The following is a 25,360-nucleotide window of genomic DNA, read 5'->3' on the forward strand; positions in this document are numbered from 1 at the left end:
TGGCCATGGATTGTCATGACTGTCGGTGTCAAGCAGACTAAAGGAAATAGACAATAAAGCCAACAAAGCTCTCCCATATATATCTCTCGGCACTTGTAAGTGCAAGCATTTATGAACATTAACCTAGTCATACCCTAAAGTCGTTAACGCCTTGTCGGTCTCAACAATCTTTGCAGAGCCTGTCAATACTCCCATTGCAGCTTCCCACGTCTCCTCGGCACCAAGTTGCTTTCCTGTCCTCCAGTCCTCCATGCCATAACAGGAACACGCATCTGCCACAACCAGCAACTGAAACCCAAGGTCCGCGGCATGTCTGACAGTATTATTAACGCACTGTGAGCCGTCCATGCCAATAACCACAATTTTCCTCTTTCCATCCTTCTCCAACCGCTCCAGCTCCTCTAGCAACTTAGTGCCCACGAATGCGCTACCTCGATGCTTGATAAATTGTGGTTCCGATGAGAGCGGCGCCGCAGATATATGCGGCGCAAATGTTTCGGGAAATTTAACCTGCGCCGGGTTGTCTGGCTCGTCGAGATCGTCGTGGTAGACGTGTAGTACGGGCCAGGATCGGGAGCGCCAGGTATGGAGGAGATGTGCGACATTCTCGGTCAGTTTGAGAGTGGAGCGAGGTCCCCAATCTGCTGGACCCTCGACGATGCCCTGTTGGAGATCGATTACGAGGAGGACTGGTGGTGGGGGACTCATGTTGTAGTACTAGAGTGTAAAAGAGATTAAAGTCAGAGCTGAAGAGGAGAAGCTTTGAAGGACAATAGTTAGAAGAGGGTGAGATTGACTCAGCCGTGAAGGTCGGGAAGGATTGCCCGAGTATCGTCAGCAGTCCCCTATAAGGCGGGGGACTTGGCAAGCCATGAGATATAGTTTGAGGGCTCACAGGTAAATACGAGTTTCCGGTGTGTCACCCACACCCTGAATACGAGACTCCTTCATGCTTCCTCATCATCCATCTTCCAAATCGCGTGTGTAGTGTGTAGAGCATTAAATAGATCACCATACGACAGTGTTATAAGGTGCATAAATGTGAGTGCGGTGGTGAAGCTGGGTTTGCCCGCGTCTGTAGCAAAGATGACAACCAAAGCCTCGAACCGTCAGCGTTTCATTTGGCACGACTCATGAGCGACGGCGAAAACGACCGAAGATGAGCAGCCGTACTTGGCGCCAGAAGTGTGGGCTTATTTCAATGTGCAACTCAACATAAAATGCTTCGCGATTGTGCATATTTTCCCGAACGCATAGTCAGTGCCACCTCGCTTGTACTGTTCAGACGGCAAGATAGTCAGTATCCTAAAGGATTTCCCCTCAAGATTGGCGGTGGAACTAAGCCCTACCTATGTTAGAGATTCACTCCAAGTCCGTCAATAAGCACTATTGTGATATGTGCAAAAAATGCATTCAATCTTGACAGCGTTAAGCTTTTCTCCTTCTCCGGGCTCCAGTTGTAGCAAAGGGCCAGTAACTATCAATCCGGTTACACAAATCAACATTCGAGAAACCAACAATATTCAATGCGAATGCGGTCAACAGCACTAATTAACATAATTTGAAAAAAAATCCTGCTCATATGCTTCAACGATGAAGCAGTATTCCATAAATAGGGGTTGCTTCTTTCAGGTTCTCGATCTACTACCGGGTGCTGCAATCATGTCCCAGTTCCAGTTCACAAATCAATGCAGAGTTATCCTTCGACCATAAATGACCCAAGTGATTTCATCGCCATACTTTTCTAGGTGTGTTTGAGATAATCATTGCCATTCTGGGGTAACCCCAAGAAGGGCAGGCCTTTCCGCGTTAACGATGTACAAATCCAGTCGTGAGCGGGGTCGGAAACAGCCGCTTCGACAGCCCTGGTTGATCGGCGGAAGCCTTACCGCGGCGGAATTGTCCTTCCGATACTTAACAGAAAGGCTATTTATTTTAAACCCTTCCAAGATCCAAACACACAAGAGATTATGTGTTGGTTCTCTTGCGACATGACCCGACGACTCCGCACTTGCTTTATCGGCTAAGCCTGAATTAGCGTGGGTCCAAACACTGCTGGCCTATGACGAGGAGGCTGCTCCTGGGCGATAAAATGGAGAGGCGGTACCTGCGTTGCTTGGCCAACGTCCTCCACATTTCAGGGTTCAACGGCACGAAGTTATGCTGCCAAATCGACCAGGGAATTGGCTCCGGATACTGTCTTCGAAGATTCAGGCTTAATTAAGATGAACAAGAAGGTAAATAAAGGCACTAGTAATAATCCTCAGGGGAAGGGGGAAAGGTGGGAGTTAGGTACCACTCTGAGAACCGAATACAACCCTGCGGAGCTGTAGCAAATTAGAACCCACTGATTACAGGCCCTATGTCCGTACTTGTGGATCCCTCTTGTCCCGTTTACTAGAGGACGAATACCAAGTAAGGTACTTAAAAAGATCGTCGCTGCCCGCAAACCCCGCCGATTTCTTCTCACGCGATCACCTACCGAAACCGGTCGCTGCATTGTCTTAACCCAACATGAAGTTTTCCACCAGTCTAATTGCTTTTGGCATGGCCGCAGCTACTGCTGCCATGCCTCAGCCCCGTGTTGACAAGCCAGTGGGCAAATGGTTTGACCGTAAGTCAATTCTCCAGGGCGAGAAGGCAAACGAATTCTGACAATTGGTTTCAGGCTATGTTGTGATCGTCTTTGAGAACAACAACAAGGATGTCACCTTCGGGCATCCATACTGGTACAACCTCACTGAGATGGGCATGGTACTGGGCGACTTCCACGGCACGACCCATCCTTCGCAGGTAAACAGGCGATGAAACGTGGATCCCTGGAATGCTGCTAACAGTCAGTCGCATAGCCCAATTACATCACCATGATTTCCAACACCATCGCGGGTGGTGTGTTCGACGATGCGGACCACAACACCACCCAGATGAGTCTGATTGACCTCTTTGAGCCCGCTGGTATTACCTGGAGGGCGTATATGGAGGGCTACACCCCCCTTTCCAATGGTGGTTGCAACCCCATCAGCGAGGACGACGAGACTCTCTATGTCCGGTGGGTACCATTTCTGGCAAAGAAGATAATAGATCCGCTGATTCGCGAAACAGCAAGCACAACCCCTTCATGTCTTTTGACAACATCCGAAACAACACCAAGCGCTGCCGCAATATTGTCAATGCCGAGCAACACTTTGAGAACGACGTTGCTCTGGGTGCCGATGCCCCGATGTACATGTTCATTACTCCCAACTTGGACAACGACGCTCACAACACCAACGTCTCCTACGCTGCGCCTGCTCTCCAGCACTACGTCGACACTATGTTGAACAACGCGGATTTCATGAAGAACACTATGATCCTGATTACCTTCGACGAGAACGGTATGGTATTTCGTCCTGCAAGAAGAAATTTTATATATTAACAGGGTTTCAGACATCTACTCCCCTAAGTACTTCGGTACCGACAACAACATCTACTCCGTCCTTCTGGGTAACGACACCATTCAGTGCTACAACTGCAACGATCAGCAGTACTATAACCGTGAGTATCCCCATCTGCTGACTGGTTGTCAACCCACTCACTGATATATGCGCTCCCTAGACTTCTCCCAGGTCGTCACGATTGAGCAAAACTGGGGCCTTGACTACATTCCCCAGCCCGATGGAAGCGAAGAGGGTTGGGATCAGTGGTGGTTGCCCTTCGGCCTCCTTCGCAACGACGGCCAGGATATTTGCGCATCTTCTCCTTGCGATTTCTTCAATTAGAAATGTGCACTTAATGAGACAACGCATGAGAAAACCTAGTGGTATTTAGGTTCTTGGGAACCGTTCGTGAATGTGTTCTCTCCTACCACTTCCGTATTGTACAGACTTTCAAGACATTCTTCGATACATTTGGCTGCCTATAATGATAGCCAAACAATATAGTGTGTTTCTATCTGCATGTAGCTTGCCCCCACGCGGTTTCTGCAGATCCCTGCATTGTACTCTTGCCGGCTACATGTACCCTGCACCGGGTAAATCGGGAAGCATCGGATTGGTTGATAGGTAACCCCGCCTTGGTCCAGCACTTTGTTAGAAAGCTTGGATTTCAACCAACGCTATACTCATGAAAGCTTCGATCTGCTTGATAATCTTCCCCGCAGTAGAGGTCCGCTCACTATTTGTCTCTGAAGCCGTGAGTTAGACTTCTGTACCCCCACGTTCTACCACGAATCACATATGTGGACTTTTCTATGTTAGGGATCTTGTAGAGGGCCCGAGCGCAAGTCTTCGTCGGTATATAAACATTCCGCAGGGCCCACCTCAGCTCATTTGACTCCATAATGCTACTGCACTCTATAGAGCCAAAATGAAATCTGGGGTATACCAATTTCTCATCGGCTGCTTTGCAGCTTTTGGTTCATTCCTTTTCGGCTATGATCTCGGTGTGATTGCTGAGGTTGTTGCCGCCTCGTCATTCAAGACATTGTTTTTGCAGAGTAGTGCCGATGCCAAGTCCGGCACGGTGGTATCTCTCTACACTGGCGGCTGCTTCTTTGGCGCTCTTGGAGCCGGATTCACGTACAGGTTAGGCCGTCGGGGAACAATCCTGATGGCATGTGTCATCTTTACAATTGGAGGCATCATCCAGACTGCCGGTGTTCGGATTGAGATGCTGTATGTTGGCCGGCTACTTGCCGGGTTTGGAACGGGATTCCTAGTTGTAAGTTGCTAGTTGATTCTCATGCTGGAAAATGTGCTGAAACCAGAAAAGATGATTATCCCAATTTATCAGGCAGAGATTGCACATCGCAGCATCAGAGGCAGAATCACAACCCTACAGCAACTCTTCAGTGCCTTGGGGCAGGTAACTGCTGGCTGGGTCGCATATGGTTGCTACGCGGCCTACAACAGCACGAACGACAGTCGTGAATGGCGGATTCCCTTGGCTATTCAAATCATCCCGGCACTTTTCCTGGGCAGCTTAGTCTATCAGTGTCCTGAGAGCCCACGGTGGCTTTGTGATCACAATAAAGCAGACGAAGGGCTCAAGACGCTCGCTCGGCTCCATTCCCACGGCGACACGAATGACGCCTATGTGATTGCAGAGTTCAATCTTATCCAAATCCAGCTTGAAGCCGAACATGCTGAAAAAACACCTAATTATCTTGACCTGTTCAGAAGCTGGCCACAAATCCGCCGCATTATCATAGTCATGGCTATTCAGGCAGGCTGCCAGGGAACTGGTGTTAGTGCTATCCAGTACTTCTCACCGCAAATCTTTGCTCAGCTTGGTATTCCCGTCAAAACCACACTTCTCATGCAAGCTGTCAATGCACTTGTAGGACTAGCAGGCACGTCACTCTGCATTGTGATCATTGAGTTGGTAGGAAGACGGCCTCTAGAGATTGGAGGCTCGCTGATCATGACCGTCACATTCGCTGTCAATGCTGCCTTGATCAAAATTTTCCCAGCTTCTGTCTCCAACACCGGTGCACATTGGGGGTTTATTGTCATGACTTGGGTCTTTAACTTTGTGTTTTTCGTTACTAGTGGGCCTCTATCATGGGCAATTCCGCCCGAGCTTTTTGGAAACGCGATACGCGACACGGGTGTATCATGGGGTACGATGACTTCTTTCGCCTTCAATACGATGATAGGACAGGTCACACCGATCGCGATCAGTGCAATCGGCTGGAGATACTACCTCGTCTTTGTCGTCTGCAATTTCACCACGGCCATTTTCTTCTGGGCCTTCCTGCCGGAGACCAAGGGGCTGAATTTGGAAGACTTGGAGGAGTTGTTCGAGAAATCGCCTGTCTTCATTCCTGGTTCTAAGTGGGTGCCGAGCTCTCATATTGAATTGGACGCAAAGCGGATTGCAGAGAAGGAAACGCCGGCAACTCGGCATATCGAGCAGATTGATGATGGCTCTGTGTGAGTAGAAGTTGGAACGGATTGTTCGAACTTTGCAACAAATCTGGCCGGCCACTTTCCTTAATTTTCTTTATTAAGTTTTGGTTTGTCTATTTACCTTGCTTGCGTCCTGTTGCCCTCTCTTCCGATCACCCATCCTACGGGTACCAGCACCGGCATTAGGTTGACATCGTAAGATAATATAGAGAACTTGCCTAGTTCAACCCTTGCAGAGTTCGATATTAAGACTAGTCAGCGAAGGTATAATGTATTTCTTTCGTATATCTATCCTATGAATATCCCTCTTCCTGATCTTGCGACATCCCAGAGGATGGACGACTATCCTGGTCCTGGCCCGTTTTCAAGATATCCAACAATTCTTCCGCCGTAAGGTGATCATTCGCCCCCTGCATCCGATGCGCATACCGAAGCTTGCCCCGTTGAAAGATCCACTCGCCCCCCTGCTGCTCCATAGGACCCCCCATGATCCCCGCCATCAAATTTTTGCTGGTCTGCTTGATGTATTGTGCAAACGCGCTAGTAAAAGAGTCCGGTGAGTATGGTGGCGGCGTCGAAAACCCCTCCATGGTTCTTTTCATATGTAGTGTCTCATAGATCTTCCCTGACCCATCGGAATATATAGGGAACGCGTTTGTTGTCTCCTCCGTGTAGGGCACGATAACGGAATGGTCTCCACAGCCGATTATTATCACCTGGGCTGGTTGTGCGGTAGATGGTATTGTGTCCAATAGAGTCTGGGTCATATTTGTGGCGAGGTTTCGAACGTAGTGTTGGTCGTAGATGCAGAAGAAGTGGCGAACTGGAATTTATGAGACCAATATCACTCGAAAGGACCGGGCGACTCACCAAAAATGACGATAGTAGTTATTGTGTCTCCTTTTCCCGCAACGAGCTCACCGAACCGGACAGTGTCGCCATCCTTCGTCTTTATTTCTAGCTCATAGGCTTCGTGTAGGGACTCGTCTGTTAGAAATTCGGGCGAACTGGTCGAGACAGTGCAACTTGACGATTCCGAAGACAGCAGCGTCATGCTGTTTGAGTAGCAGGTACACGCAGATTGTTATTTGCGATTCTGGAGGAAATTATCGCAAATATTCGACTATTATAAGTCTCGAGAAATGCAAAGTGTAAAATACAGCCGCATGACATCATGACTGCGCCTCGTACCATATTTAGGCTTCGGCCTTACCGACAAAGGTTAAATAACATAATTTCGATCAAATCATTGATCATTCCAGAATTCCCGCTGCAAAGATACCTTGATCTTGTAGCATAGCGGTAGTTCAGAACGTCTTGAGTTGACCCACTAGATCTCTCCGCCAGAATCTTTAGGGATTTCTACAAAATTTCCATGTTGGCACTAGTTCTCAAAAATAAAATTCCGTAACATTGTCTGTGGGTATTTAACTAATAAAACTGGGGTATTATGTTCTCGGGTTCAAGGTCAAAGACAATACTGTACCAATGGAAATCGATCACCGATAAAGGAGCGCAACAGTGACCTTCGCCCATTCCTCTCATAATCATATAACATCAAAGCTTCATCGAAGTTATCAATATCATGTCAATCAGTCCAGTTGCGGCGTGCTCCTATTCTTCCTATCCTTTCTCACAACGTCGACGGGCTCAGGCGAAGTAGCCTCGGACGGCTCCCCGTCCTCCGGATAATCTCTATATCGATCCTCTTCATTGGCAAAAAGACTAGCATCAGCGTCTCTGCTGCGGCCCGGTAGCCAAGAGGGCGCTTTCCACTCAGGGGCCTTGATGGCGGGCATGGACGGCATCTTGAGCTTCCAGTTGCGCGGGTTACCACTGCCCTGCGACTGGAACCAAGGCATCGACGGACGCGACTCGGGTCGGAGACGATGACTGCAGTTCGGACAGTCGGGCGGGACGGTCTGCCACGCCAAGTATTGCATCAGATCAGGGATCGCGAAGCCGGTGTAGAATGCGCCTACGGCGAGATAGAGATGTGCGAAGCTATTAGCATTTAATTAGCTATACTGCCTTCGAAGCAAACATTTACAAGACCGGTGGCTTGAAATCACTCACAAATCAACAAGCAGCGGAATCGTCGCATACGCAGCAAGCATACTCAGCACTGCGTTCCCCCTTCGGCTGGTATGAATCCAGGTAAAGACCAGGACCACCATGAGAGCCACCGCGTGGACTGCATCAACAAAAAATACAAGGATCGGACGGCGAGCTTCGGCGCTATTCTCTGTTGTCTGGTCTCCGGAGCTATCTGCACTATCCCGAGCAGCCTCATTGTCGCTGCGCCTCGGCCGGCGCAATAGGAACCAGAGGGCCACGCTGGCCGAAGTGCCGAGCGGGACAAGTCCAACAGCCGGCACAGTGCTATTAGATACTGCACCGTGAGCGATGCATAGCGGGAAAGCGATCAAAAAGCTTGCGACGGAAGCGATGCGCAAGGGGCGCGTGCATGAGTGGGTCATGGTGAGCAGCCGTTAGATACTTGTATCCATACAGCGTGGGACTGATCTTTCACGACTGACAGAGACAAAAAAAGAGAGAGAGAGAGAGAGAGGCACAAAGCAGATGCGATGCGGGGGTAGTCAAGGGGTTTAGTCGGTGAAGCGAACAAGAGGGTTGAGGCAGTTGTTATCATTCGAAACAGAAGAGGGGGGTAAGTGCTAGTGTAGGCCAATAGGGTTAGATGTCCATGAGCACGGGGGATCAGATGCACGGCCGAAGGAAGACAAAGAGGGGAACTGCGCCGATTATCCTAGCTAGGGTGTGAATTAATGGTATCTGCCTTGAGTGGATAAGATTGACCTAGGATTAGATAGGGATAGTCCTGGCTCAGTCGCTGAATGAATAAAGATTTGAATGAGCGTCGAGTTTACTTACAAATGGGTCCAGAATCTATATATATCTATCGTGAATGGCCTTGCACCCGCCAAGAATACAATGCGGTCAGGCAACCTTAGCCCGCAAGAATTAGAGAAGGCTCAGATTGGGGTTGAGGCTGACCTTGTCCACACTAGAGACTTACTGACGACATGTATAGTTACTCGACCGGGAATGGCAATGACTATGGCATAATATTGGATAATCTGAATTCAATCGGATGCCCGCAGATATATATTCGTGGCCATTAGCCAACCTCAGATCATAGCGAGAACAAAATAAACCAGCAAATCATTCAGCTCATGACTCATAATAGTATACATCATAAAAGACAAACAGATCAGTTGCAACAACTAGCAACCACCTCCACCCCCTCCACCACCTCCACCAAAAGCAGCACCAGAAGTAGCGCCCGCAGCAGCAGCAGCCATCCCACTAGAAGTATTTGCTGCTGAACCAGCTATCGCCAGATTGCGCCCCCTATTCCACTTGCCTACGGCTTCCTTATAACCCTGCCGGGGAAGATCGTCGCGATCATACTTGGTGATTATCGGATGGGCCGGTGGCGGAGCCATTTTATCTGTCGCGGGGCAGAAACACATGTTGTTTTGCAAGAGAAGATTCTCAGGTAGGTGTGGGTTCTAGGTACGGATCGCCAGCTGTGGAGAAAAATGGAAAATGTCTACCCGGATATGGTTGGGTAGAGAAAGTACTGGCTGGGTTGTAGGATTAAGACCTGAATATTAATGAAGATGGACGGAAGATCTTGTAAGAGCGGAGCTTTTAGGGCTTCATGGATTGTCCCTTTTCGGAATAGGATCGATTCCATTCACCGTTTGGTACAGCTCCTCTTTATATCTATCGCAGTTGGCTTGGACCCCGCCAAGAATAGCATTGTTATCGGCCAACCCTGGTTATGTAGCAAGGCTCAGTTTGGGGTTGAGGCTGAGCCTGTTGCCACAATGGGGGCCAAAGCGGCGATCCCAGTATGGTTACTCGATCGGGTATTATTATTATCACGACAACAATAACTAATTAGTGCTGCACTTTGAGATGCAAGAAAAACACCCATTTATTGTAAAAATCCACGGAAATCGTTCTGGGGAATGAATTGACCCGCTCGGAAATCCCGAGCTGGAATTTCCATCCCCGCATCCCACCTTCGTTTAAATACGCCGTGCCAACCAAACATTCATGGATGTTCCATGTTCAATTGACGGTCACACAGACGCAGTCAACATGTCACTTGATCCATTGACAGCCCTCTACAAGGAGGCAAGTGGTAGTAAAGTCACGACAGACATCTACCTGCCCGCTGCCCCGTCGGAGCAGAGGAGATATCCCGTGGGTAAGTTAGCAGTCTATAGTCCATTCCGTCCTCTCAGAACCAGGTCACTAATTTAACAGTCATCGATATTCATGGGGGCGCATTCATGCTCGGCCATAGCGGCATGGTCTCTCTGCCTCAGGTGAACGACTGTCTCAGCCGCGGTTGGATCGTGCTTGTGCCGAATCACCGGTTGTGCCCGGGAGTGAATCTCCTGGACGGGCCGATGCAGGACATCCGTGATCTGCTATCGTGGATATATGAAGGCCATCTGGATGAGTATCTCTCGTCGCAGGGGAGTTGGCGTGCAGATCTGGAGAATGTGGCTGCGTTTGGGACGTCATCAGGCGGCCACTTGGCTCTGAGTTTGGTACTTCCAACTTTAAAGACCTTAAACGCAAATGTGAGACTGACCTGAGTAGGGGTTTGGTGTCCCCAAGCCAGTTAAAGCGATTCTCTCGCTATATGGCGCAGTGAACTTTACCGACCCGTTTTGGAAGAAACCGCTCCCGCACATCGCAGCCAAGCTGCCACCTAACCTGGAAGAGTCGTTCTTGAACAAGGTATACGAAGAGAAGCCCGTACCAACAGATAGCTCTGTATCACTAGAAGGACAGACAGAAAGCGGAGCAGCAAAAGGACCGAATTTCTCACGGCCACGCGACGCTTTCGCATTCACCCAGATTTCGCGCGGGACCGTCATGGATGCGGTATATCCAGCTTCACAATCTACAGACCCGAAGATGGACCTCATTGATCCTGCACGCAATGTTAGTGGAGACTTTCCGCCGACCTATATCGTGCACGGCATGGCGGATACGATGGTCCCGATTGAACTGAGCCGTGAGCTGCTTCGCAGATTGCAAGAGGCTGGTGTACGCTGTGGGATGACGGAGGTACCAGATGAAGAACATACTTTTGCGGCGATGATGAAGGTTGGCTCGCGGACTTGGTGGTTGCAGCGAGAGGGATTTGATTTCTTGGAGAGCGTTATCGGGAAGGGGCCGGTGTAGATAGCTGGTATCTGTATTTGCACATATATCATGCAACATGAATGGGTTTAGTATGTATTTCAGTCTGACGCTCGTAGACATCTTAGTTGAGGGCGCTGGAAATTTGGCAAGATATGGTTATTTTATGTCTATCTATGGAGTCAGATTACTCTTTAAGGCCTTCAAAATAACAGAGGCACTGTGGAGTCTATTATATTGGGCTCTTTTCGACCGAAAACTGTGTGGTGGTGTGGATATGATCCGGGAACAACCGTGAGCTAGCATGCTCCTCACACACGTTGGTGCTTGTGTCTAACCAGTTCTCTGGTGCGCTAGAGCTGATAGTCGTTGTATTCCGTGTGTCATTAGATCCGTGGATAGTATGAAATTTCCTTTCGGGAGTGGCTTGACGTCTTAGGTTGAGGTGCCAAGAAGACGTCTGTACGCGTCTTTGGAAGGAAGACGCAACGGCCTTGGCGAGAGGGCCGTAAGTTGGAACGCAGCAGATTATCGTCTATTTTGTGAGTTAGCGTCGACAAGACGATTTTGAGAAAAGGCTTTTTCTTACCCCTAGGCATATCTCGATAGTAATCCAGATAATGGTGGTCCGACTGTTGAAAAAGACCAACAGGTTTTCCAAACTCAAAATGCGGACGATTTGGATAACAGTGATGAAGAATCCAAGCGTGAAGATAAAAGTCAACACGAGCTGTATTTGTTTAGCATGACCATCATTGTGGACAACGGTTTTTCTGGGAATGGTACCTTCTGTTTGCGTTGCAAAGAGAGCCTCCAGAGAACAGGCAGAGGGAGGGCGATGATGATGAGATCAAAGACAATGCTCATTGCTAAACAAAGTTAGTTTCAACTGCTGTTTGGATGTTGATTTAACCTACCGGCAATAGCGTAGTAAAGACCGAGTGCGCTGATGCAGTGCCCAGGAATAGAAGGATCCCATTGCTTTGCAATCGGTATGCAGGTGAGAAAAACGAGGAAAGTGAACAAAACTTGGTTGAGGATAACAGCGACGAGGACAATAATGATTATAATGCGGTATGTCTTGACGAAGCCTCCCATGCGGTAGTACGAGGTTAATAAAGCAACCTTGAATCCGAGGAGGGCGAGGGTGTACAAAGGCCCAGTGACATATTGCAGCTGAAATAATTCACAGTCAGCAAGTCAAGGAATCCATAAAAGTCCTCATCATACTGATCATACCTTGCCAATTGGGATCTCATTTTCAGGTGGAATATATGCGTCATCCAACCCAATTCCCCATCGTGTCACTATTGTTTGCAATATTAATTAGGCATGGTGGCCACTAATCTGCCAAAAAGTGACTAAACTTACAAGCAATAACCACTCCCGCCCGGGTAATCGTCAAGATTGCACTGGATAAAGCTGCGTAATCGTCCACCCATGGGGAACGGTTGGTATATCGTCGGACGTAAAATCGTAGGAAGACGGCCGAAAGGGCGAGAATCGGGAACAGAAGGTTGATAGCGATGATCAGGGCGGTTTCGTCTTCCGGGTCATGACCATGAAAGTTATGGACCCAAGCCATAACGTTATTACCGAATAAATCGATTCGGTCATATGATCATTTTTGATATGATCGACCGAAGGGATCTGGGGTGACCGGAGAAGAACAGGGACGAAAAGACAACGCGGTCGCTGAAACAGGCGACAGCATCATTTAAGGATTGCGTCTGACAGCAAGGAGAAAAGCTTGACTGCCAAGCCAATTGTCGTTGACCGAGGTGGCAGATCTCTAGAACTCCGGGGGCGCCCTTGGTCCATGGTAGCATTGCTTTTGGGGTTACTCTCGGTCTGGATGGAAAAAGATATGGGTTTTAAGCGATGTTTCAAAACCCCTTTGAAACTACAAATTATTCATGATCGATACATGTAGTCAACGTGCCTGATGAAGACCAATAGCCAAATGAATCACTGATGGTCATTCCTAGAGATGCGGGTACATGCAGTGAGACCATGCCAGCCACGACCAAAAAGGCTTGGCATAATAACGCCAAGAATGCCGAACCGATGAATTCAGCCCTGTGACTATTAAGGTTGAAAAATGATTCGCCAGAATTAGGCTGGTGGCGGCATGTAGGCACCGGGGCTAGACCATTAACGGGTGGAATGTTCGGTACTGGTAGCGGACTTCATTGTCGGTTCCGAACTGTGGCCGAAGGGAACGTTCTTGGATCGGCCCAAGGGGCTATGCAAATGATTCGCTGACAGGCTCTTTTTCTGATGCGGCAAGAGAGGCAAGAGAGGAGAAAAGCCATTCAATCGATCGAAGTCCTTGCCTAAGAGACATGTTGGAGAGATACAGAGAGTAACTGTATAAGCTTTTAGGCCATATACATAGAATGATTTGCCTTCAGGTGCTACTGGCTCCTGTGAAAGATTATCAAATGAATGAGGATTATTCTATTCAGGGACCAGCCTGCTCATCGTAGGGTAGAGTACATGCAAAAGAAAGACTGAACGGCATCCGCTAAGATATGTAACGACAGAACGAACAAACGCCAGCAATGCATCATCGTAACGTCTCCATCAATCAGATCAGATCAGTCGAGTCAATCGAGGCCATTTCATCCATCAGTAACTACCATCATCAATCAGGCCATGAATGGAAGCAATCCCATAACAGCAATAGCAATAGCCAAATAGTTTCCCGCCCCACCCACATCATCCCCACAACTGCGCTTCCATTCCAGATGGAACCAGCGTTTTCTGAACTCCCGCAGAATCCCGACACCAGGTAGAGACTCTGCAATGGAGGTGCGAATCAACCGCGTTTGATTGTGGCAGTGCTCACCAGTAAGCACCACCCCAAACACAGAAAATGGGCGCAGAGTGCGAGAGGAGGCAAGACAAGACGTTTTATTTCGTTTATCGCCAGCGCATATCAGCATAAGAACCAGACGTGACGTTAACAGCCGGTGTTAGATGGCACGTCTGGTCGTTGAGGCGCTCAAGACATTATCATGAAGAAACTGGCATTTCTCGCAGAGACATTGGTCATTAAAGGAGTGAAGTCGAGTAGCGTGTGTTCAGCAAAGCATAGCACGCTCACCAGGAGCATACTCAGCATTAGCAGCAGAGCTCACGAGAGATAGACAGACTAGCAAACAGCAGTAGTGCCCACAGGACACATGCATGCACGCAAAACCTACCGACCTGATCCCTTACTCGAGTACCCAGAATCCGGCCAGCGGTTCCTGTTCCCGGTCCCCGCCAGAGAAGAGGCCGCAGCAGAGGCCGTAGCACAGCGAGTATGTCTCGAGCAAGCATACCCGACCAGCACGGTCTTTTCTAAAACGGCATGACCACGCTGGCCGAAGGAGGAGCAGGGGTCGATTGAGTGCTCGAAGTAGAGACATTTGCAGGCGGCGTAGCGCTCGACGACGCGGTAGCACATGTTGACTTGACTCGATTAAGTGATTGTTTGTGATAGTGTTGATGCAGTTGTAGCGAGTACGTGGACAAGTAGGTGAATGAATGAATGAATGGCGTTTGAAGAGTATGATGTCGGTGCCCGTAACGAGAGTTTGCCAGCCAATATGGAATAGAATAGATAGGCAGTAATATAACGAAAGAACGACGGCGAAGAGAGCCCCCAGCAACGCTCGCAACGCTTGAAAATAAAAAAGAGTGAATGGCACCTGTGAGGAAACGAAGGGATCGGGAGAAAGGCCGAAAACGAAGTTAGGGAAAGCGAAAGAAAAGGGTAAAGACCGACTTGCTTTATTAATACTAGTAAGATAAGACGATGATGTCCATTTGCAAGAAAGATGACGCTAAACAAGACTAGGAGGACCGGTGCTCCGGGATGTAAGGCAATCAATCCATACCGGATTGTGTGGATGTCCCAGGCAGAAACCCAAGAATAGAGGAAAAGTGAGATCCACTCGGAAAAGACCGACGGGGGGTACGCCAATCGGAAGTGGGAGCAGTAGGAGAGGCTGAAGAGACGGAGAAAAGCTTCGGCGGGATGTTCGTCCTTAGTGTCGAGGAGATGTACAGAGTGGGCATAGTTAGTGAAGCACCGATCCTCATCATCATCATGTTAAGGTGTCAAGGCTCAGCTGTGCGTCAGATCGACAGGCCGCTAACGGTTAGCAGCATACATATCACTAGCCGGGGATGTGGCTGAGCAGCAAGTGACGGTGAAGCCACTATGAAACCAGGTGCGGGGCCCATCGCTTTGGCTGGGGAGAGTCGGTGAGCGAGAGCCACACTTGGGGGCTTGACTCGGCGAGGCTGACGGGGGCTGGAGCGGATCCACTTGGTTTGGTTCGAAGTTTGGGGGCTTAGGAGTCCGTAAGTAGTGTGTCCTGTCCAGCCGATGATTCATCGGGCGTGGATTATTATCAGTGAATCTTGGGGTCATGTCGGTGTGCTCGAGGATTAGATTGGTTGGTGGGTGTTCGTTCGTTTGGGATGCCTACTTAGGGAGCCGATGAACACAACCGGGGTGACAGGATTGGCGTGTAGCGTAGGGCTGAGGGGAAATAGGTCCACCGGAGGCAGAGTCGCTAGGATTTGCAGCCAGGTGAGAGGAGTCACGTCATGACGTACTATGCAATAGGGCCATCATGCTGGTTAGATGTTGTGTGGCATTATGCAATTACTCTAGATAGCAGTGGACTTATTGACTCTCTTCATTGTCCGATACTAGCCCTGACAGGGGAAGGAGAATCACCGCCATAGTCAATGTCATCAATCCCAGACTCCTTCTATTAATACAGACTGAGGCATCACTAAGCCACGCCCAAAGCACCAAAGCTCAATCCTTGAGCCAACCCCAGGCGCAACAACCGCAGGATGTCCTGGCCGGTCGCCGACTCAGGCAGACCCGCCCGCCAGTCCCATCCTCTACCCTGGCCATCCTGACCACCTGGTCGGGGCACTAGCACGCCTGAGCTACCCACAGACGTCGGGCCAGACCCAGAACCGGGTTGCACGCGAGCTGACTCCAGCATGTCGTTACCAATGAAAGAAAAGGTCGATCCGGAAAGCGAGGACACGGATTTCTTCAGCAGTGACCGCGGCGAGGGTGGAGCCAGATGGGTGTCAGACCCACCGGCGCCGGGGGAGTGGTGCTCCCGCAGTGTTGCCTGGACACATTCCTCGCACTGTGCGTACACGCGCGGAGTCACCGTCTCCAGGTCTTCGATCGCTGAGAGGATGGTAAATTGTTGCGAGACGGATAGGATAGGGGTGGGTTCTAGACAAATTTAGTACGGCCCATATCAGGAAGTGATCGGACTTACGGTTCACAAACACCAAGGCCTCCCCCAACAACGCCAGCAGGCCATCCACCTGGACCGCCGGATCGCGCTCGGGATCGTATAGACCTCCGTAGATGTTGTCCGCAGCACTGCCAATAACGGCCGCCAGAGCTTGAGCAGCAGCGCGTCGTCTGGCCAGAGGCTTGAAGCGCGGGCGCTGGCCGTCTTGTAGCTCCACGGCCTCGTCACGAATTTCATAGAACCGGCGTAGTGTCGCGTAGCCACTGAGGTAGAATTGAAGGATGCGGGCGGCCTCCTCGTCGACGGAGGCAATTGCCGACAGGCAGGCTTTGGGCTCCTTGAGCATGGATCGCAGCTCCGGGTCCAGATCGGCCGTCGCGGGATACGCACGGGATTGGACCAGACTGTAGGAGATAAGCAAGTCGACAACGGACTTGACCTTGCGACGGTTTTGAGCGCGAGCGTAGCACAGTAGTGCGAGGCCGAACTTCTCGGCCTTCTCGACGATGTTATCGCCAAATTTCTGCAAGAGGTGTTAATTTCACAATCAGCCACACCGGGCGCTCAACCTACCTCCGAGACTCTTCGGCCTTGATCCTCCAAGCCCAAATCGGAACACAAAACGACCAATTTATCCAATTGGATGGTGGTTTGGATGGGAAGTTTGTCGACGATTTCACCCACAGCCTTCTTCATCAGATGCGTATCTTCGAGTCGACTCAGAACTTCCAGCGCCATTTCCCACCCTTCACGGACCCCTGTTTCATTCTCGACGGACTTGCGGTTATTTAGCGCAGAGGCGTACTTGTGCAGAATATCATCACGGTTGACACTCGGTGCGGGCGCCCGGTTGTCCTGCCCGTACGACAGAACCATCAAGTCGTTTTCACTCAAGCCGGGCATCTTCTTGGCGCCGCCGCTCGTCTCAAACCATCCACCAAGGGTCGCGACCTCTGCTGTGGCAGAGGCGATACAGAGCGACCAGGTCTGCAACAGTTCCAGCACACCCTCCACATTGCTCTCGAAAACGGAGGCCAGGCCAACTTCCAAGCTATTCATCGTGTTCACCCGGAACCCGGCCTTGTTGGACTTATCGGTTGTCGCATTGCTGAAAGCCAGATCCAAACGTCGAAGATAGGCGTCCCGCAGATTACGGTCTACCGCACGTGGATTTTTGGAGCCGCGAGACTGTCGGAATTCATTGCTGGCGGTACTGCTGCGGAAGTCTGGACCCTCGTCATCTTCGCCGTCCCACCAAGCCGTCAAAGCGATAGTCGCCTCCACCCAGTCCTGGGAATTGGCTTTGATAGCGGTCGGGTCGCCAAGGATAATACGATAGAGAGATCGAAGGCTTTGGTAAATCGTCCACGGGACCCGGCTCTCGGCCATTCGTGCTGACTGAGTGAAGGAAATATTCTGCCCACCCAAATTCCCCAGTCCAAAGTTGACAGCCTGGAAATGATTGTCCTGTGCCGGCATGGGGGCGTCGTCTCGTTCCTCTCCCTCTGCAAACTCCTCGAGATCATTCACCGCGGAAAGAACGCGCTTCCGGTACAGGGTCCAATCCGGTCCAGTAATGTCCCAGTCATCATATTGGAACCCCGGGCACGAATCCAAGATCTGCAGAGCCTTGTTGACACAGCGCTGGATATTTTGTAGCTGGGCCCCGCGGTAGCCGGGCTGAGGCAACCCATCTTCCAAAGAAGACCGAGCGTAGTTGAAGTCTGCCGATCGAAGCACCTTGGCCACTTCGGCAAACTGGCCACGGAGCACAGCTGCGTTGATGATTTCCCAGAAGTTTGAAGAGGCAGTCGGGTTCGGTTCAACATGTCTTAATGCTGTCAGGTCGTTGGTCTGCGAGGAATGGTTTCCATTAAGCCAGTCGAGAAGAATCTGTGGGAGAGGAGTAGCGACACTGGCGCGTGCCATGGCTTTCACCATGCTGTTGGGCGCAGTCCGCGCGGCGGGATTGGAGGCGCTAGCAATGGGGGCAGAGGAGCGAGAAGGGTGGTGGATTTGCAGAAGAATCGATGCCAAGAAGCTTGCCTTGACCAAACTCGGGGCATTTTCTCCCGGTCCAATGCTGGATCCGGTGCCATACGGTCGAGAGATCCCGCTGCGGTCGGCGCACGTGTCCCAAGTGGCTGCCAGCTTGTTCGCGATGTAGGACAGAATCCAGTCAAAGTCAACATGTCTGTATTCAGCTTCGCGCAGCTCATCATAGACCCGGCCTAGCGCATCTTCGGTATTGATGATCATATCGCTTGGCTCATCGACAGCAGGCAGACGAGATCGAGAGGCAAGGGTGTGGAGGATGGACGGCATGGCGGAGGGATTTTTGGGGGAGAGCTTGGTCTTGCCAATGGGCGACTGATGGGCCCAGCGTTCATCTAGCTTGGGTCGTCTTGCGTCGGTGGGATTGGAGTAGATTGGTTTGGGCTGGCCAAAGCCAGGGGACTGCGGCGGCAGTGGGTTACCGAAGTTCGAGTCCAAGAAGCTGAGGCGATTCGAGGATTGGCGGTTATTCGCATCCATATCCTCATCCTCGTAGTCTTCCTCCTCTTCTTCCTCTTCCTCCATGTCTTCCTCGTCGTCCTCTTCGTCCTCGTACCCGCTCATCTGTGACGAAGCAAATCCATTAGATTGTCCAAAAGTCACTGATTTTCCAAATGCGCTTCCATTGGAGGCACCGAAACGCGACTGCGGCGCTGCAAACTGGGGAGCAGATTCTGGCTGAAAGTTGGTCGATCCCGCGAAGGAAGAACCAAAAATGCTGTCGTTTGTGTTGATGTTTCCGGACTTGGTAAACATCGAGTTGGAGGATTGCTGGAAGTCGAGTTTCTGCATCTGGGAACTGCCAAACGCAGTTGACGGAGGCTTCCCTTGCGGCGTGAACGAATTTGTCGAGGACGGCGGTGGGCCGGCAGGCGTAGTCGTCACATGGCTGAGGAGACTGCGGCGCTTGTCTGGAGTTGAGGGAGGTGTCTCATCATCGTAGGGGACCTGGAACGTCATTGCGGGATGTTGCAGTTGATGGCGCTGGGAAGAACGGGCATCAAAAGGAAGTTTGGGCCGCAACAGCTCCAGCGGTCGAGCTTGTCGAGCTTGTCGCCCCAGGAGGATGGCCAATCCAGGGGATGAGCTGAGCAGGCGGGTGCGAGTGAGAAAGAAAGAGGTGAGTGGTGATGCGAGAGTGAGTGTCAGCGAGCCTCCATTTTGTGTTTGCTTGTCTTTCTGGACGCGCCTGGTTTGGGGGGTCGCGATGGTCAGGTGACCGTACGTCATGTGATTGCTGAGTCAACGTGTTTACAGCATCCCCGGCAGCCCGGCTTGGGGGCTACCGTACGAACCCTTCGAACCGTTTCCAGTGGAGTTGGGGGCCGCCGTTCATGACTGGATCAGCGTCCGTGGTGGCCAGGCAAGGCTGATCCGAAAGAGAAGGGGCCATCCGTCTACCTACTGGATGAGGCATTGTTAGAGAGGGGGCGCCCCAAGGAGGCTGAGTTGACGTCTGCCACCTAATCGTATTTAAAGTGGATTGCCTCTATCCGGATCCCTCGACTAGCCCTTCCCAAATCCCCAACATGCCCAGCACACCACAGGTCTCGTACAACATCACCCACACCTTCTGGAAACATTCCTACGAGGTATCCGGCCCCAACAGTAACCAGGCCTTATTCTATGTGGAGAACTCGCACTGGACCCCTGGCAAGCCAACGCTATCCTTCCACGAGGGGCACGAGAATGGCCCAATCAAAGGCGTAGCGCGGCTCGCCAAAATGTCGCATTCGATTGATTGCGGTCTCGGCGATCCTTCGGACCCCGCGGCCAGAATCGCGTATGAGACCATGACCAACATCGGCTTCATGAAAACCCGCTACATGTTCAAAGTGGACCGCGGGCACGGGCCAGAGACATTTCTCTGGAAGAAGACCCATACCCATGGCACGGGATTGGCGAATAACTACAAGATGGTGAACGATGCCAGCCAGAAAGTGGTTGCTGTGTTCTCGTCCGCCACAAATCCTTTTTCCCCGTCTAAAGCGGGCCGGCTCGACATTTATGTCGACTATGGCGAGCGATTTAACCTCATGACCCTCATTACAGGGATTGCATTGCATGAAAAGCAACGCCGCGCGCGCGCTGCTGCCGGAGCCAGCGGCGGTGGTGGTGGTGGAGGCGGTGCTTAATGAGTATTGTGTTGCCTGTGCCAGAACACGTCAAGGCGAACCATCCGAGATTTTTCCTTTCTTTTTGGCTTTTTTCTCGTGTTGATTAAAGTGTGCACGCGGTGGGGGCGGCCGGGTATGATAAGCTTTCCCTTCATTTTCCCCTAGTATTGTGATACCTCCGTTTTTCTCCTGGTGTATTTGGCTCTTTCCTTTTCTTGGCGCAGTGTTGGGTTCCAATGGTGGATGAACGATCCAACGAAGGAATGGCAAGGAGTGATTTCTGTCGAAGTGTGTGGTCCCCATTGACTAAGGCTTCCGGCCAAGCACCGCGTCGTCACAGATTGTTTCAGACGGGCAGAAACTGGGAACGGTGGTCCCGTCTGGACTGATCGCCCAGGGTCCGGCCTTACATAATCGTATAGTATCCAACTTATGCTGTTGCCTGTTTAAAGGAGCGCCGGTTCCCAGATCCAGGGCCTTCTCGTCCACTCCAAGGATAGTATGGGGGTACGCCAGTATGCATGACCATGGCGCTAAGACGACCTCATCGCAAATCACGGCATGGCTGCGCGGAATGCAAGCGGCGCCGAGTCAAGGTATTTATTGATTGATTCGACTACGGTCTTTTTTTTCTTTTCACTTGGGATTTTTTTTTGTGTGTTAATAGTTGGATGGTAGTGTGATGAAGCCCGGCCGACGTGCTCCAATTGTGCCAAACGCCATACGGAGTGTGAGTATGGGTCGTCCACCTCGTTATTATGGGCAAACGAGGACCCTGTTTCTCGCCATGTGTCTCGTGGCTCCGGGTCCGACAGCGGCCAGCCCGGCGAGTCCATCATGGGCAGTGTCGGGACGCCGGACTCGTTGGGGATTTTGGGCCAGATGCGCGGCGAGGACCCAGCAGTGGCCTCACCCGCGCCGATTCTCAACACGGCCGACCTGGAGCTGATGATGCAATGGTGTAATTCGACCTACGAGACCCTGTCGCGCAACGAGCACACCGATCCAGTCTGGCGATCCGCCGTACCTGAAGAGGCGCTCTCCCATCCGTTTCTCATGCACAGCATTCTGGCCCTGTCATCCTTACACCTCGCCCGGATAAGCCCGGATCCGGCTCGGCGAGCGTCATATCTCGGCCGCGCCGTGGCACACCAGAACCAAGCGCTCGCGCTCTTCCGCGGGCTGCTGGGGGACATCAACGAGGCCAATTCCAAGGCCATGTTTGCTTTTGCAGGGATTGTGGTCGTGTATACATTTGGGTTCCCGCATTCCCCGGATGTGCAAGACCCCTGGAGCTGCCTGGATGATCTCTACCAAGTCCTCGTGCTTTCGCGCGGTGTGCAACAAGTCATACGATCCATTCGGGACGTGATCCCCGGCAGCGCCCTAGCGCCGCTGTTACACCTGGATGATTACCACGCGCCATTGCGCGACGAGGACAAGGCCGTTGTCACCCGGCTACAAGAAGCGAACCGGATGTGCGGACTGCGCGACGCCCAGCACGAAACGGAGGTGTTCGCCGCGACGATTGAGAATTTCGCCGAAATGCTGGGCCTGGTGCGCAGTGGCGTGACCACCAGCACCATTGCGGGTCGGTGGGCGATCATATTACCCCAAAGATTCCTGGAGCTGCTGCGGGAACGAGAGCCCTTAGCACTCGTCATGTTAGCCCATTATGGCGTGCTCTTGCAGTATCTCAAGCACCGGTGGTGTTTTGACGAGTGGTGTGTGCGGGTGGCCCAAGCTGTGTGGGCGGTGTTGGATGATCAGTGGAGACCATTGGTGCACTGGGCGATGCGCGAGATCCTTGGCGAGAATTACATCGATCAAGTGTAGTCGGCGGGACCTGGGAACAATAACTATCACTATTCAGAAAATTATTATTACAGTCGCATATTCGCGCAGAAACATGTAACCTGGAGGCCTGACGATGCGGACTCCGCTCGCATGGATATCCACAAACAGAACCAAGGGCAGCCGGGGTCCCGCTCAAAATCAACAAATGAAACGCCAAAAGAAACCAATATTTGCTCATCATGAGGTCACTCTTATGAACTCCATCAAGAGGGCCCTGGTTTGTATACTTCGCACGTTTAGCCGCATCGGGGCAAGGCTCCATGAAAAGACGGCACGCCGTGTCTTGGCATCTAAAGCCAATCGGTAGGGTTCCGCCGAGACAAATCCGTTGTTGCTTTCTATCCTGGGGCTAGTGTCTGGGCCGTGCTACCACGAGGCTACGCCCTTAGATAACCCAAAATGGACACTCGGTCGCTGTCCGCGGACACCGAGACTATATACAGTCAGGCGGCCATGGCCAGGCGCCGGTACCCGGCCCGTCCACGCTTATGTACACCGGACCAGATGCCCACTCGCGGCAGCCTACAGTTTCGCCTGGGCGTCCCCGTTCTGTAACACATAGCGGAATCGAGCCTTGCCGGCATGCATATCCACCAGTGCGGCGTTGATATCGGCCATGGGCCTCTTTTGGATCCAGGGTAAGACACGCTTCTCAGCGGCCAGCTGTAGCATAGCCCGGATATCGTCGGGGGACCCAATGTTTGATCCGGTGACCTTGACGCCATTCTGGATCAGCGAGAACGCCTTGAGCGGCGGAAGAGCGTCCTCGGGCGCGCCGACCTGGACGAAGGTGCCATTACGTTTCAGCAGACGCAGGTATGTGCCGAAAGGCATGCCAGGCCCGGACACGGTCGAGATAATAATATCCAACGACCGCGAGTGCTGCCTCCCCCAACCCTTGTCCTCGTCGGTGGCGATGAAGGCGTCCGCGCCGAGACCCTGCAGCGCATCGGTGCGCTTACTTGATGAGCGTGATATAGCCACGACACGGTCTGCGCCCAGAGCGCGCGCAAAAAGAATCCCCATATGGCCCAGTCCCCCGATTCCAACAATGCCGACCGTCTTCCCCGGGCCGGCGCCGTACTTGTGCAGCGGCGCAAAGACCGTCACCCCGCCGCAGAGGAGCGGTGCTGCTTCAGCGGACGGCAGGGCGTCCGGGATGCGAAAGACGAAATGTGCAGGCCCGCGCCAGTGCGTCGCGAATCCGCCGTATGACTTGCTCTTATCGGAGTAGCGGCCGTTGTACGTCCCCGTCATGCGCGGGCAGTAGCTCTCCTGGCTATCGGCGCAGGCCTCGCAGTCCGGCCGCAGACAGGACATGCTCTGCGCACCGATTCCGACGCGGTCGCCGACGCGGATTTTGCGCGACTCCGTGGATGAGGCTAGTGTTGCGACGCCGCTGCCGACCCGCTCCACGGTCCCGACGATTTCATGACCGACCACGCAGGGATAGTCAGTGGGGGCCCAGCCTGAGCGTAGGGTGTGGATGTCTGTTCCGCAAATACCGCAGTGGGACACGGCGATCTCGACGTCGATGTCTGTGAAGGGTTTCGGGGAGAAGGTCGTGAAGGTCAGAGGGCTGGTCGCGTCGTGGGCGACCCAGCCCTGAAAGGTTTTAGCTGGGGGCGAGGATGGCGAGGACATTTTCGTAGGAGCGACCGGGATGAAAAATTGTAATTTTTTGAATTGGAGGCAAAAGGAGGAATTGATTGAGTGCCTGGTAGAATGGGAGCAGCCGACGATGTGGAGAAAACAGAGTTGCCGAGGTTGAACATCCCCACATTGTTCTGTTCGTTCGGAACACGCTGCGCTCAACTATGAGGCCAGTGGCATATTCAGCTTGCTAATGCTCTGTGCATACTAGCGACAGCGATGGATAGTAACTAGCAGACACCGAAATTCCTCAGTGTCTTAGGTATTCTAGATTACTACCTGAGGCAACAGTTTTTCCTATGACCAGATCGTGCCCGCGGGCTTATCAGTTCTCGGCCTGCGACGATTCGCAATTTCTTGACCTCCTTATTTTTGAGGCTTGGGATCATTTTGTATGCACTCTTTGGCCTCATGGATTTTTGTATGGAGGCAGACGCTTTAGTCTGTACGTATGGGTGATGTCTAGAATGTCTGAGTACACCAAGGCAATGTCAATCTTTTACACATTAAGTGATAACTTATATTCACATAGTTCACCACTGCCTGTGATAACAGACAGAAGCACGTCAATATCCTCGATTAGGCTTAGAGTGGTTGGCTTCATAGACTCTTTCTGTTGTTTCCTTTCTCTCTTCCCATCAACTTTTCTGACCTAGCGCACCCAGACATGCTCGTCTTCGGCAATGCCGTCACCCAGTCGATCGACAACATTTCATCTTCATCTGATTGCTGTACTTACCTCCACTTCTTAACCTGGTCATAATGAAGAATGCGAGTCTGACCGACGAACGCATACATGGCTGGTTAGAACTACATCCTGTCGCCGACACTGCGGGGTTCACCCTGACTACTACTGTAGGTACTCTCTTCAGCGGCCAGCCGGGTTTTGACTGGATTGGTCTACTACTATACCGGTTTCTGGTAGTAAAATATATATCTAGAAATTGTCGGGTTTATCCTCCACACTTTCGCATCTCTTTTCAAATATTAGATCTTGAAGCATGCTCTTCAATCTATTGTATCCGACGCCAAGGAATGCGCCGAAGTTACATTTCCCCACGACCCCCACGGGCTTGGAAAAGAAACGTCACATGGGACACAGAATATACGGCATGCCCAACGGGGGCTGGGGCAGGTGGAGCGTGGGGTCAAGTAACTAGTGTGGGGGAACACGCTATCTCATTGCCGGATCGAGTCATCTTCCCCTTCCCCGCTCATCTGGAAGGTTAATCAAAGCGCCCATATTGGAGGCTTTCGCGACCTTTCTTTTTCCACAAATGATACAAAACTATTACGTGGAGACCAGAAG

The 25,360-nt window shown here is 51.6% G+C and overlaps 11 protein-coding genes across 11 annotated transcripts; 5 read left to right on the plus strand and 6 right to left on the minus strand.

The window, feature by feature from the left end:
* Positions 1–123: 123 nt before the first annotated feature.
* Positions 124–708, minus strand: PFLUO_LOCUS3479 (1335 Amidases to nicotinamidase; the record flags this gene model as incomplete). The annotated part of the gene is made up of 1 exon (XM_073780730.1): positions 124–708. One exon carries the CDS (start codon positions 706–708, stop codon positions 124–126), a length of 585 nt encoding a protein of 194 aa, XP_073637556.1.
* A 1,806-nt stretch (positions 709–2,514) lies between these two features.
* On the plus strand, positions 2,515–3,758 carry PFLUO_LOCUS3480 (uncharacterized protein; the record flags this gene model as incomplete). The annotated part of the gene is made up of 6 exons (XM_073780731.1): positions 2,515–2,614; positions 2,669–2,793; positions 2,850–3,049; positions 3,103–3,374; positions 3,427–3,534; positions 3,595–3,758. 6 exons carry the CDS (start codon positions 2,515–2,517, stop codon positions 3,756–3,758), a joined length of 969 nt encoding a protein of 322 aa, XP_073637557.1.
* A 586-nt stretch (positions 3,759–4,344) lies between these two features.
* PFLUO_LOCUS3481 (uncharacterized protein) lies at positions 4,345–5,916 on the plus strand (the record flags this gene model as incomplete). The annotated part of the gene is made up of 2 exons (XM_073780732.1): positions 4,345–4,698; positions 4,750–5,916. 2 exons carry the CDS (start codon positions 4,345–4,347, stop codon positions 5,914–5,916), a joined length of 1,521 nt encoding a protein of 506 aa, XP_073637558.1.
* Positions 5,917–6,181: 265 nt separating this feature from the next.
* PFLUO_LOCUS3482 (uncharacterized protein) lies at positions 6,182–6,942 on the minus strand (the record flags this gene model as incomplete). Its single annotated transcript, XM_073780734.1, has 2 exons — positions 6,182–6,711; positions 6,759–6,942. The coding sequence occupies 2 exons, from the start codon at positions 6,940–6,942 to the stop codon at positions 6,182–6,184; spliced, it is 714 nt and encodes a 237-aa protein (XP_073637559.1).
* A 538-nt stretch (positions 6,943–7,480) lies between these two features.
* PFLUO_LOCUS3483 (uncharacterized protein) lies at positions 7,481–8,368 on the minus strand (the record flags this gene model as incomplete). Its single annotated transcript, XM_073780735.1, has 2 exons — positions 7,481–7,892; positions 7,965–8,368. The coding sequence occupies 2 exons, from the start codon at positions 8,366–8,368 to the stop codon at positions 7,481–7,483; spliced, it is 816 nt and encodes a 271-aa protein (XP_073637560.1).
* A 1,654-nt stretch (positions 8,369–10,022) lies between these two features.
* PFLUO_LOCUS3484 (uncharacterized protein) lies at positions 10,023–11,123 on the plus strand (the record flags this gene model as incomplete). The annotated part of the gene is made up of 3 exons (XM_073780736.1): positions 10,023–10,131; positions 10,191–10,480; positions 10,533–11,123. The coding sequence occupies 3 exons, from the start codon at positions 10,023–10,025 to the stop codon at positions 11,121–11,123; spliced, it is 990 nt and encodes a 329-aa protein (XP_073637561.1).
* A 190-nt stretch (positions 11,124–11,313) lies between these two features.
* Positions 11,314–12,666, minus strand: PFLUO_LOCUS3485 (uncharacterized protein; the record flags this gene model as incomplete). The annotated part of the gene is made up of 6 exons (XM_073780737.1): positions 11,314–11,616; positions 11,671–11,811; positions 11,868–11,950; positions 11,999–12,257; positions 12,321–12,388; positions 12,453–12,666. The coding sequence occupies 6 exons, from the start codon at positions 12,664–12,666 to the stop codon at positions 11,314–11,316; spliced, it is 1,068 nt and encodes a 355-aa protein (XP_073637562.1).
* Positions 12,667–15,877: 3,211 nt separating this feature from the next.
* Positions 15,878–19,384, minus strand: PFLUO_LOCUS3486 (uncharacterized protein; the record flags this gene model as incomplete). Its single annotated transcript, XM_073780738.1, has 3 exons — positions 15,878–16,344; positions 16,391–16,892; positions 16,943–19,384. The coding sequence occupies 3 exons, from the start codon at positions 19,382–19,384 to the stop codon at positions 15,878–15,880; spliced, it is 3,411 nt and encodes a 1,136-aa protein (XP_073637563.1).
* Positions 19,385–19,953: 569 nt separating this feature from the next.
* Positions 19,954–20,559, plus strand: PFLUO_LOCUS3487 (uncharacterized protein; the record flags this gene model as incomplete). The annotated part of the gene is made up of 1 exon (XM_073780739.1): positions 19,954–20,559. One exon carries the CDS (start codon positions 19,954–19,956, stop codon positions 20,557–20,559), a length of 606 nt encoding a protein of 201 aa, XP_073637564.1.
* A 509-nt stretch (positions 20,560–21,068) lies between these two features.
* On the plus strand, positions 21,069–22,377 carry PFLUO_LOCUS3488 (uncharacterized protein; the record flags this gene model as incomplete). Its single annotated transcript, XM_073780740.1, has 2 exons — positions 21,069–21,137; positions 21,220–22,377. The coding sequence occupies 2 exons, from the start codon at positions 21,069–21,071 to the stop codon at positions 22,375–22,377; spliced, it is 1,227 nt and encodes a 408-aa protein (XP_073637565.1).
* Positions 22,378–22,920: 543 nt separating this feature from the next.
* Positions 22,921–24,042, minus strand: PFLUO_LOCUS3489 (uncharacterized protein; the record flags this gene model as incomplete). The annotated part of the gene is made up of 1 exon (XM_073780741.1): positions 22,921–24,042. One exon carries the CDS (start codon positions 24,040–24,042, stop codon positions 22,921–22,923), a length of 1,122 nt encoding a protein of 373 aa, XP_073637566.1.
* Between the last annotated feature and the right edge of the window lie 1,318 nt (positions 24,043–25,360).

This window comes from Penicillium psychrofluorescens, assembly GCF_964197705.1.
Source record: "Penicillium psychrofluorescens genome assembly, chromosome: 2".
Lineage (NCBI taxonomy): Eukaryota > Fungi > Ascomycota > Eurotiomycetes > Eurotiales > Aspergillaceae > Penicillium > Penicillium psychrofluorescens.